The 12,843-nt window shown below is 48.6% G+C and overlaps 1 protein-coding gene across 1 annotated transcript in view; it reads left to right on the top strand.

Moving 5' to 3' along the window:
• The window catches only part of XPOT (exportin for tRNA), a 121,464-nt gene that overhangs the window by 20,349 nt on the left and 88,272 nt on the right, over positions 1-12,843 (top strand). The window contains exon 6 of the mRNA XM_088454649.1: positions 7,604-7,822. Coding sequence (XP_088310775.1) covers positions 7,604-7,822 — 219 coding nt within the window. The remainder of the gene's footprint in view (positions 1-7,603; positions 7,823-12,843) is intronic.

Here is a 12,843-nt window from a genome sequence, read left to right as displayed (position 1 = left end):
TCCCACTTGATTCAAAGTGAGCCACCACCAAAAACCGCAGTGAAGCCTTAGTTGGTACAAGCATCTGTATCGTGAATAAAACTGCATTTCACTGAAAGATATTTCACTGAAAGATAAGTCTAGTAGAAACTTAAATGAGCACCCTCTTGATACAAATCTGTGTATGATTCCCTGACTTATGAATGCCTTCTATAAGAAACACTAATATGCCTGGTGCTCGCAGGTTAACATTGCGTGCATTTAGCGAGAGCTTTTCATTAAGTATTCTCCCAATACACTTGCAATTTAATTTGAAATGGTAAGTTGCGGATGTCGTGCGTTAAAGATTTAAATCTGCAATGTGGGAAAGTTATCCTGAACCCCTGCTAAAAAAAAAAAAAAAAAAAAGGTGGCAAAAAATATAGCCGGACAGTATAGAAGGTTTTTAATGGCCATAAGTAAAGTATTGCAGGTAAATGGTGTAAAATGGGTCCGATGTCAGCCGATGTTAACGATTGTTAAATACACTTTTTAGAGATGATGTCTGTTACTAAGGGAAAGTGGGCATCTTGTGTCAGGCTGGTGGGCGTCTAATTTCATATTGCTATCGCACGGCAAAACCTAGTGGGCCAGCTAATGTCTTACTAGCGATCGTGGGATTTGCATACTTTGGCTATGGATGGCTGCGTGCGAACGCAGCCTTGTGACCGGATTTGAATCAGGCCCTTAGCCCTAGAGGATCTCATTCAGGATGGTCTTTGTACAAAATGTTGCACAGACTCAGGCACCTCTGCCTCGGTGTCTTTTTTGCAAGTTTTACCTCTGCCTCGGTGTCTCCTCCTCAGGACCCACCTTGGGCTGCCTTTTCTCAGGTACTGACAATGATTGTGGTCCACTTTGCAGTCCCCATGGTAGCCCCCCTGTGGGATGGCCACAGTAGGTACTCCCTGCAAATCCGGCATGGGTAGACGTATTCTCTACCTCAGTACAGAGTTTGGCTAATACCTCTACAGTTTCAGCAAATGCTGCAAAAGGAAAAGCCTTTACCTACTAAACGTGCTGTTTTATCTTCCCAGTCTGATATATCATCTGGGGAGGCAGAAGACGCAGACCTCTCACTCTGACTCGGTCTCAGGAGATGAGGAGCCACCCTCTAAATTTAATATATCTGCTCTTGTAATAGCTGTAAAAATCTAATTTACAAATAGAAGAGGATCAATCCGCTCCTAAGAAAAAAAAAACAACCACATTTTAAAAAGCAATAGTTAGTTTTACCAGTGTTCCCTCAGTCTGATCAGCTATCTGATCACATGAGTGAAGCATGGAATGTGCCCGGTAAAAGGTTTCAAATTCCAAAACGTTTAAGTTCCTTTTTACCTTTTTCCAGCTACTGATTGTACTAAATGGGAAATTCCCCCAAAAGTGGATTCTCATGTAACACGTCTGGTTAAGAATGCCATCTTACCCATCCATACTGCAACCTCATTGACGGAGACTACAGGTAGGCGTATAGAAGCTTGTCATAAATCCATATAAGCTTACAGTAGCTACTACTCATCCTGCTAGGGCTATTGTCTGGGTGGGAAAAGCCATTGAGAGTTGGGCAAAGGCCCTAGAAGAGACATTTCCCTCTGATGTTTCAAGGGAACAACTATCCTACATATCTCACGTTAGAGATTTGGCCTCCTACTTTGGAGAAGCAGCTATGGATACGGCTCTCCTGGCCTCCAAGATATCTGCCACTTCAGTAGTGGCTCGCCGTATTGTTTGGCCCCGTTCATGGAAAGCAGACTCTGATTCAATAAGGGCTCTGAAGTCCCTTCCTTATTCTGGAGATATCCTATTTGGTCCAGAATTGGATAAAATTCTGACTTTGGGCCTGATTCAGAGCCGGACGCTCTGACCAGAGCGCTCGCTCTGAATCAGGGCCCTCCTCCATTAAAATGGAGCGTCCTCCTGGACGCTCGTATAGCTGTGGGTCACCACCCACAGCATATACGAGCGTCCAAAAAGATGGTCGCGATGGTCTTGACCATCGCGACCATCGGACTTGCGACGGAGACCCTGCGGTAGGGTCTCCCTGCCACAAGCCCTGGAGTGATTTTGGCTCTATCAGAGCCAAAATCACTCCCACTGACATCACTAATGATGTCAGTGGGGCCTTCTTCAGACGGTAGGCGTTCCCATGGGAACGCCTCCGTCTGGCAGGCACGCCCACCAAAGGGTGTGCTGTCAGTCACCATCGACAGCACGCCCCCTTTGGTGCGAGACCCGGAGCGACAGCTTGGCTTCGCAGTCCGGGTCTCGCGCATGCGCACGACGGAGCACCCTCCGTCGTGCGCATGCGCAGTGGGGAACATCGACCCACTTGCGAGCGTACTGCCGATTGCGAGTGGGTCTGAACGACCCCCTTTGTCAGCTTCCAAGACTGCATTCCTGCCCTCTACATATAGTACAAAGCCTCGGATGTCTTCCCTTTGCCCTCGGGGGGGAAAAGCTAAGGTTCACTCCTTTCCAAGGCAGCAGGCATCAGCCAAGGCCTCCAAGCCTAGGGCCAAACAAGCCTGGGCTACTAAACGTCCACCTACCAAGTCTTGAGGACAAACATACAGCCTGGTGGGAGCTCGACTTATTCAATTCGCCTAGTTTTGGCGTCAGACCACATGAGATGCCTGGTTAACAGAAGTGGTCTCCCACGCATATGCCATATCCTTCCTAAGGCACCCCCCTTGCTGTTCTTTTCCATCAGACCCAAGCAAGGCCCTGCTGCTCCAAAAAGCTATTCAGTCCTTACTGAATTCAGAAGTAATAATTCCGGTCCCGTCCTCACAACGTTCAAAGGGTGGTTATTCTACCCTTTTCTGGTTCAGTAGCTCAACTGGTCTCATCAGCCTATCCTCCACCTCAAATCTCTGAACAAGTTTATCAGGGTGCCCAGGTTTCGTATGGAAACTCTCTGTTCTATTATCCTATGGAGCTTGGGGATATTATGGTCTCTTGACATTCAGTAGGCTTACCTACATGTACCTATAGCGCCTTATCAATTACTTCGGTTTGCTATCCTACAGCAGCATTACCTATTTCAGGCCCTACCGTTTGGCCTCTCAACAGCCCCTCTGGTCTTTACCAAAATCATGGCAGTTATGGCGGCCTACTTTATGACGTCAAGGGATCAGACTACTCCCGTACTTAGACGACCTCCGAGGGTGGAGCGCAGTGACCGGCCAGCACTCCTTCCAGGGCCGCTGGACACCAGTCAAGGCAAAGTTACCAATCAATGTCTTGGAACTTTGGGTCTGATTCAGACCCGCACGCTAAGAAGCTTTCGCTTGTAGCTGTCGATGGTTCGCATTGTGCGCATGCATCGCAGTGCATGAGCCTGTCACTGCGATCAGGAATCGAGAGCTTGTAGCACAAAGACTGAGCACTACCTTGAGTGACACAGTGCCTTTTGTGGGTGGTAACACTGGAAGGTGCTTGTGAACGGGGGAGTGGTGGTGCGAACGCAGGCGTGTCTGGGCGTCAGAACGGCATTTAAAGGGCGTGCATACTTAGCATGGGGACTTCATTGTACACATCACCTGGTTGTATTTCAGTCAGCACTGAACGCAGTGCTTGCGGTGGGGTAGGGTCTACCTCAAGCACTGCGTGCAGCTCCGATGGCTCTTGATACCGATTAATCATACACTTCCTGGAGATGACGTGTGTTAAGAAAGGAAAGTGGGTGTCTTTATAGAACAAGTACAGTCTGACAACGCCATGGCAGTGGCCCACCTCAATCACCAAGGAGGCAGTCGGGCAGCAATGGCAGAAGTGTTCTACATTCTCACATGGACCTTACGCCATCTCCGCTGTGTTCATCTCGGGAGTTCTCAATTGGGAGGCAGATTTCCTCAGCCGTCACGATGTGCATGCAGTTGAGTGGTCTCTAAATCCAGAAGTGTTTCAGCTCCTGGTGGACAAGTGGGGTATGGCGGATGTGGAGCTCATGGACTCAAGACACAACAACAAACATCCAGTATATGGAACCAGGACAAGGGACCCTGACGCAGCCTTGGTGGGCGCATTGTCAGTGAAATGGACCTTCCGTTTGGCATACCTTTCCCGCAATATGCCTGCTTCCTCGAATTCTTCAGAAGTTCAAGCAGGAAGGTGACACAGTCCTGTTGATGGTTCCGGCTTGGCCCAGACGCCATTGGTACTCCGATGTTCAGAGTCTCTCCATAGATGTTCCTCTTCTACTTACTCTACGAGTAGATTTGTTGTCTCAGGGTCTTTGTCTACATACACCTAGCCCGTATGTCTTTAACTGTTTGGCTCTTGAGACGTCCCTCCTAACATATTTCCAATGGTGTGCTCCAAGAAACTATGAACCTCAAGTTTTTAAGGTGTCTAGAATTCTTTCCTTTCTTCGGGCTGGATTGGATCTAGGCCTCTGCCTAGCATCTCTGAAAGTGCAGGTCTCTGGTTTGTTCATCTGGTTCCAGCGCAGACTGACTTCTCTACCAGATGTTCACACCTTACTGCAAGGTGTTATCCGTATACAGCCTCCCTATGTCTCTTCTGTGGCTCCACGGGATTTGGCAGTGGTGCTCCAAACACTTAAGGAACCTCCATTTGAACCCCTGAAATCAGTGGATGTCAAGTGGCTCACTGCAGAGACCCTGTTTTTTTCTGGCTATCAGCATCTGCTCATAGGGTATTGGATTTAGGGGCGCTTTCATGTCGCTCCCCCTTTTTAATCTTTCATCGGGACAGGGCGGTTCTTAGAACTCACCTGGGCTTCCTTCCCAAGGTGGTCTCTCGTTTCCACCTAAATGAGGAAATTGTGGTTCTGGCCTTTCAATCACCAGAGCACTCAGCAGGTGCGGCCTCTTTGGATGTGGTCCGTGCTCTAAAGATCTACGGGGACCGTACTACTTTAATCAGGAAATCAACTCCCTCTTCGTCCTAAATGGATTCCACAGGAAGGGATGGCCAGCTAACAAACAGACCCTGCCAGATGGATTTTCATGACTAACTCACTGGCCTTCCTGTGCCTGCTACAGTATCTGCTCATTCTACTCTCTCTGTGGGTCCCTCGTGGGGCAGCTCGGCGTGGTGCCACAGCTTAACAGCTATGCAGGGCCTCAGCTTAACAGCTATGCAGGGCGGCCACCTGGTCAACTGTCCACACCTTTCTTAGGTTTTGTGCCTTTTGATACATTTGCCTCTCAGGATTACCCTACGCCCAAAGGAAGTATCCTATCAGCTCAAAAGCGTTCACGCCCTTGAACTGCTTTGGGACTTCCCCCTTGTCTCCCTATGGAGCCCTTTGGACCCTGAAGAAGAAAAGGAGAGTTATGGGAAAACGTACCTTGGTTAACTATTTCTTCGAAGTCCATAGGGTCCACAGGGCTCACGCCCTGTGCTTCTATGGCTTTCTTGGTCACTTGTTTCCTTCTCTGTGAGAGTGTAATTCTTCAGTGTGCCAGTTTTCCTTCTCTCCTCTCCTGCTCCTGCCTTGGGCTTGTTAATAAAACTGAGTTGCCCTTAGGCTGTGGGCGCGGTATAGGTTTAAAGGACCGTAGCATCCTGGGATTGAAAAGCTTTGCTGTTGGTGTTCGGTCCACCAAGGTCCCACCTACACCCCATTGTCTCTCTGTGGACCCTATGGACTTCGAAGAGAGAGATAACAAAGGTAACTTTTACCATAACTCTCCTTTTTTCCCTACTTTTCTCCTGGATGCAGCAAACTAATGCGGATTTCTAATTGAATTACAAAAAGTTATGGCTGGTGGTTTTTAACTTGCACTAACCAATTTTCAGCCATCTCATAGCTAGTTGAGTTGGCCTCTAGTTTTGTATTGTTCCTTCATAACATATTGTATGTTACAGGCATTGTGCATAATATCTGAAACTTTTAGAAACGGCTACCCACCTCCTAGGCATTGTGCACAATGCTTTTAGGCCAAGTGGTAAACACTATTTGCAAACTCTGTTCCATTGTCTGATTTGGTGGATGAATGGTGCTCAACAAGATTGAAGATGTCAATCAAATATCAAGCCACTTCCTCTGATCTCTTGGTTTTAAAAGGTTTCATGATAACAAATTGATGGTGGTCCCAGTAGACTAAGGGCTGTGTTCAATTAGCCGCATTGAAATGTTGTCATTGCCTGTTAATCTAACGCACGTATCTCCAGGTAATTTCACTATATGCCTGCTCCCGTTTTTGCGCAATTTAATTTAAAAAAATACTTATATTGGTGTTTGCGCGGTAATTCTTGCCGGTAATACCCACGTTAAGTGTGGGTGAAAATAGGGAAAATCAGCCTGTACCCCACAGAAATGTGAAATAATAATGGATAACCGTATAGAAGCTTGTAAGTGGCCAAAATCAGAGTATTTGGGGTTCTTAAAATGTGTTAAATGGCAGTTCTAGGCATTTTTCTAAAACAGTGGAAAATTATAGAAAGCAAGCGTTTTTTTTGTTTTGTTTTTTTACAAAGTAAATTCTCTAGATAAATTTGGGGTGCAATAAAATGCCTGTAAATAGATATTTGTGTCATTTTTAAGCCACTTTTAATAATGTGTTAAAATCACATGGTAGCTCCCACCTGCAAGCCTCTGTCCCATTCATACATCACCACCTTATACCTATCCAACTTCTTGTAACCCATTCTGTATTTTGCAGAATTTCACCCCAAAAATTACATGTTCTTATTGGCCAATTAAGCTAACTAAATGCCTAATCATTAAGATGGTATCCCAGTGGTTCTGAACCAACACATTTGTACCATTTTTAAAATAGGGATTTTCCCCGACTATTCACCTGCTCAGGAGGTCCCGAAAAAAGAAATGTTAACTATATGGAGAATTCGTGCACTTTATAATTGAATAGTTTCAAATCTGCATCTCCTGTAAAAAGTCTAATTTTCAACAACTAATGGATTATCGCTGCTAATTGAATTCCCACCCCCCCAAGTGGTTTTCAGGCAGAGTAGGTAGTGAATTTCCTATGTTTTCTAAGCAAAATAGCTAATGAAAATAATTTCCTACTATGCCTAGCACATTTCTAACATGTTGCAGAATGCCCAGGCATTCTCCACCATGCCCGGTTTCCCACCTTGCCTGTAAACCATTTCACTTACATACAGTACTTGCAGACAGGGTTGTAACTAGAGGTGAGCGAATGGTGCCATCGCACAGAGCGCAGGGCCCTGTGGACGGAACTGACACTACCCCTTGCTTCTGGCTAACAGGGTGCATGGAACAGGACACTGCAGCCTATATCACTGCTGTAGTGCTGCCATTTTGGGCAGGTCTTCACTTTCCAGTGCTGGTGACCCCGCCCCTTCTGTGCAATGTCATGCACTCAGGAGGTCGGGCCGTCTAGAGGCGCGCTGCAACCTGTTACATTCACAGTACTTGCATATAGCGCATTATTTTTATATTTCCCCAACCCCCCCCCCACAAAATCTGTGCATTAGGCAATGTTATCTAATTATCACATACATGTTTCTCATAAACCATAAATGTATTTAGGACATTTGGATTAGGACATTTTTGTTCTTGAGTAACCTTGTTTTTTGAACAGACTTACTGTGGCTTGAGTGCATATTCATGATTTTATTTCTACTACAGATGCTTAATGCACAACCGGAGAAAACTTTTATCCGTAATAAAGCCGCACAGGTGTTTGCCCTGGTGTTTGTTACAGAGTACCTCACAACGTGGCATAAATTCTTCTTTGATATTTTGTCTGTTGTGGGTCTTAACCCCCGAGGAGTTGACCTTTTCCTCAGAGTCCTAATGGCTGTTGATGCAGAGGTAGTTGATCGTGATATCATTCATACTCCAGAGGTAAGCAGTATGCATTGTGAACACTTAATTTCATAAAGAGAAAAGCAGATTTAATTTTAACTTGCTGATGTACCCGGTTTTACCCGGGTAGACGTTAGATATATACGGTTTCCATCTCCCCACTCCAGTAACACTTTAATCCTTTACCTCTATAATAAAGCATTCCCTCCCTCACTGCTATAGTAAAACATTACCCTCCCTCATCTGTGTAGTAACACATTTTCCTCTTACCTCTGTTGTAACACATTCCCTTCCCTCACTATTCAAATAGGGAGATGGATCAGATAAGAAGTTGGAAACAACCCTGAAGTACATTTATATGGCAGCTGGGTATTTGCTCAGGCTGGCCTTAGTCAGCGCATGGGTGAATAAGGCGGTAGAAAAATGTTCAGAGCAGTTGGATGAGGGCCTTCGATCTAATAACCATTATCCCCCTAGTTGAGCACATTAGGGAGTCTATTTTCCAGGTAGATGCCGCCAGGGATGTGTTGTTGGTGGCTGCTCGCTGTGCATTCTGGCTTCGGGTCATGGAAGCCCTTCAGGTTTTTGTGGATGTCCTGTTCGGTTCGGAACTGGACAGGATGCCCTGTCCACGGGGGCAAGAGTACTTTCTTGCCTTCATCTACAGTAGCTCCGCGTCTGTTTTTTTTTTTCAGGCCCCTTCCCATTTTCGTTCCAAAACAAGAGGTGCCTCTACTGCAGCGAAGTCCAGAGGTAGTCAGCCTGGCCCTGGCTGTCTGGACCCAACACTCGGAGACAAAGGCAGCATGACTGTCTTCTGTCCCACCTGTGGGCCCCCATGGTTGGAACTGATCTTTCAGTTTAAGGATATTTAGGTTGGCAATCTTGTATCCTGCGGATACAAGGTAGTTTTCTTCACCCCAGTTTGGTTTTTCACCACGAGCCTGCGGATCTGTGCAAAAGCAGAGAGTGTTGCAGCAAGCAATACACAAGCTTCTTGCCTCCAAAGTTTTAGTCCGGGTACAGCAGTGCATTTAGTGCTTGTATTCAAATCTGTTTGTAGTCCCAAAGCCAGACTGGTCAGTCCAGCCTAATTTTAACTGTTTGTTTGACGTCTCATCGTTTCAAGATGGAGTCCCTGCATTCGATGATCGCAGGATTGGAGGCCGAGGAATATTTGGTGTCCCTGGACATCAGGGATGCTTACCTGCACAATCCGATTGGGAACCACATCAAGCTTTCCTCCATTCTTGCCATCCGGGACTCCCATTACCAGTTTCGGGCTCTGCCCTTCGGCCTATCATTTGCCCCCCGGGTGTTTACCAATGTAATGGCAGTGATTGCCCATCTACGGTTTCTAGGGGTGTCCATTGTGCCATACCTGGACGACCTTCTCATCAAGGCTCCGTCGGCAGAAAGACTTCTCAGTCATGTTTTGACACACAAAGTTTTCACCCAGTATGGCTGGATTGTGAACTTCAAGAAATCCAATCTGGTGCCATCCCAGTTTCTGGGTTTGATTTTATACACCTCCCTACAGATAATGTTTATCTCTATGGACAAGACCCAGGCGATTCAGGAATTGGTCAGGTTGGTACTCAAGCTGAAGAGTGTTCAGTTCACATTGCTGGGCAGGATGTTGGCAACCTGCGAGGCCATTCAGTTTGGCAGGTGCCACCCCAGGCCATTTCAGTTGGACCTTCTGTCTCAGTGGTCAGAGTCCCATCTACAACTACAGACTTGTTTGGCTGTCCCCTCGGACTCTCATCTCTCTGCTCTTGTGGCTACAGACTGCTCATCTCGCGGTGGGTCGCAGATTCTAATTGGATTCTCCTGACCACTGATGCCAGCGTACGTGGCTGAGGGGTGGTCGTGTTGGACAGCCAATTTCAGAGTCATTGGTCACGCCAGGAGGCGCTTCTACCTATCAATGTGCAGTGTACAATGCCCTCCTCACAGCGTTTCCTCATCTGCAGGGACTGCCAATTCGAGTGCAGGGCCGTTGCATACATAATCGGCAAGGGGGAGCTCGCAGTCGCTAAGCCATGCTGGAGTGCAGCTGTATCCTTCAGTGGGCAGAGAGGCACGCTGTGGCTAACTTTGCCGTGTTCATACCCAGAGTCTAGAACTGGGAGGCAGGCTATCTTCATTGCCAGGATCTCCACCGCAGGGAAAGGGCCCTTCATCTGGAAGTGTTTCCAGCAGCTGGCCCGGTGTTGGGACAGGCATCAGATAGACCTACTAGCCTCTCAGCGGACTCACCAGCTACAAAGGTATTCCAACAGGGCGTATGATCCGGCGGCATGATGCAGAGGTGGTGGGCGCTCTGGCTGTTCCGTAGCGGTATACCTATTTCCACCCTTTCCTCTTGCCGCGGTTGCTGAAACGCATCAAGTGCGAGTCCACCACAGTCATTCTGTTGACTCCGGATTGGCATTGCCGAGCGTGGTATTCTGACCTTCTGTTGCTTCTCATAGATGACCTGTGGCCGCTGCTTCTCAGGCCGGATCTTCAGCAGAGTCTCTGTGCACCCCGACTTACCGCGTCTTCGTTTAACGGCCTGGCTGTTGAGGCCACAATCCTAATAATCGGTAGTAATTGATGATGCTTCTTCCCCAGCAATTGATGTGGTTCTGGCTCTCAGGACCTACATTATGTTGCTCGTACGGCGGCTCTGCGCAAATCAGATTCCCTATTTGTGCTATATGATGCTGCCAGACGAGGTTTGCCTGCTTTTAAGCAGACGTGGTGGATCAGCCAGGTGGATCAGTCTTGCTATTTGTCAGGCTTACGTGACCAGTGGTCGGCCACCGCCTCCTTTCATTTTGGCGCATTCCACGTACTCTGTTACATCTTGAGGTGCTTCTATATCTTAACTTTGCTGTACCTTGGTCCACGGTCAATATGTTTGTACGGTTTTACCGTTTTGATACCTTTGCGACCTCTGATGCTGGTTTTGCAGGCAACTTTGGGATGTCCCCAGTGTAACACCAGTGTCCCCTAGTGGATGAAGGAGAAAACTGGATTTTGCTACTTATCGATAAATCCCTATTCTTCAGCGTCCATAGGGTCCAGAGAATCTACCTTGGGGTATGTAGTTGGAGAGATCCATTGTACCAAACAGCTACAGCTTTGAAGCTGTAAGCATATGCAATGGTCCTCCTCCCTATATACCTCTCCTCCAGCCACAGGCATTCAGTTTTCTTGTGTGGTGCGTGGCAAGTATCCAGACGCACCTGTTTAACAGCGGGGCTGCCTAGGCAGTCCCAGGCTTTCTACTTCAGGGTCCATAGGGTATCCATAGGATACCTTGGGGGTATAGGTGTGACGTCAGTCATCGGGCACCATAGAGTTAAGCTTTCAGCCTCCCAGGATGCACTAGGGTCCCCCTCTTATACCCCGCCCCTGAGCCAAGGCATCTCAGTTTAGTTTGGTGCCCGGCTGGAGTCGGGTGCACCTGTTGGAGTGGGGGGGGCTAAGAAGAGCCCCTGAAGTTTTCTACATGCAGCTGTGGCTGCACATCTGGAAGTACAGCATGGACAGTCACTCCTGACGTCCATGCTGTCTTCCCTACACCCCCCCGGTACCAGAATGCCGGTACCGATCCGGGGATGCTGGTGAGCATCTGGGGTCACAGCTAGCGGTGACCCCAGATGTTCCGGAGCATGGCCGGAATCAAGGGGGACAGCAAGGTAAGCAGCGGGGTCCCGTGGTGGGTCCCCGCTGTTACATGGTCCAGAGTCCCCAGGCAGGGGGCTCCCTGGGGACTGGCTGCAGCGTGGAGCCAGGTATATAACCTGCGCTTTCACTACCCCCCTGGGACAGCGGACCGCAGCAGAGCGGTAGTGCCGCGGCGTCCCGGGGGTTAAATGCATGCCAGGGGAGCGCGCCTTCCCTGTCTCACAACCGGCGCCTCCCCCGCTGCACACAGCCCTCTCTGCAACACGCCGACTGGCCCTGTGGCAGCGCTCCTCCCCCAGGCCAGCCTCCTCTCTGCTCCTCGGCGGCCATCTTCAAGAACGCATGGTGAACGCTGCTGGAAGTCTGGACGGAGGCATCGTGGTCTGGGTCTCCCCGCATACCTCTTCTCTGCTGTGGTCAGGTCTGTGTATGCAGCGCTGTGTCCTACCAGACCTGTGTCTATGTAGTTGATTTATCAGCGCTGGTTAGTGCAGGAATTGAGTTTCTTTCCATTGTATGTGACTGTGCTAGCGCTGCTGCCTGTACTTTCCATTTCTGACTGTCAGCCTTATTACTGTCCCTGTTCTTTCTGCTAAAGCCCTTGCGGTGCTGCAGGGTAGTCTCTCGCCTTTTTAAAACAATTGGTGAGAGGGGTCACATACTTTCTACCATCATGTCTGAAAGTGACTTTCCTCTCCGGCTACAGTGTACTACGTGTAAAGTACCTTTAGCGGAGGGGGAGGGTAGCACGGAGGGCCTCTGCCGGCAGTGTTTGTCAATGGCGCGGCCTATTACGGTTACAGCACTGGTACAGGAGCCGCCCTGGGCTTGTGTCGCTGAGGCGCTTACAACCTTAGTGGGCCAGTTAGCTCCGCAGCCCGCGTTTACGCAGATGGGTTTGTCCCAGCAATCAGTGATGTCGTCACTCATGCAGGGTTTCCCAAGACAATTGGTGGTACCCCGCAGTCTCCCTATTTCCCCTCTCCCGGTTTCTCAGGAGCCGGCGTGGGTTAACTCCCTGACGAGTTCTGTACAGCACTTGTCGGATGTGCTGCAAGGGGAGTCTGTGATGCGGCCACATAAACGGCCGGTGGCGTCTGTCGGCTCCTTATGAGGATGACGAAGGGACGTCTGATGATGGGGAGATTCTGGATCCTTACGATCAGGAACCTCTCCATACTAAGGACGCAGACGCTAGGTCCAAGGTGTATATTCCTGGACTTATTCGGGCAGTCCGCACAGCCTTGGTGATTGAGGACGAAGTTCCCCCAGCGGCTAAATCCAAGTATGCCTTTTTTAAGGATGTGAAGGGTGACGCCACAGTCTTTCCTCTTTCGGGTCAGTTGGTGGACCATTTAGAGGAGGCGTGGAAACAGCCT

The sequence above is a fragment of the Taudactylus pleione genome, unplaced genomic scaffold (genome assembly GCF_031769625.1).
Source record: "Taudactylus pleione unplaced genomic scaffold, aTauple2 ptg000040l, whole genome shotgun sequence".
Classification (NCBI taxonomy): Eukaryota; Metazoa; Chordata; class Amphibia; order Anura; family Myobatrachidae; genus Taudactylus; species Taudactylus pleione.
Note: the sequence above shows the minus strand (reverse complement) of the source record. Positions and strands in the feature narration are given on the sequence as shown.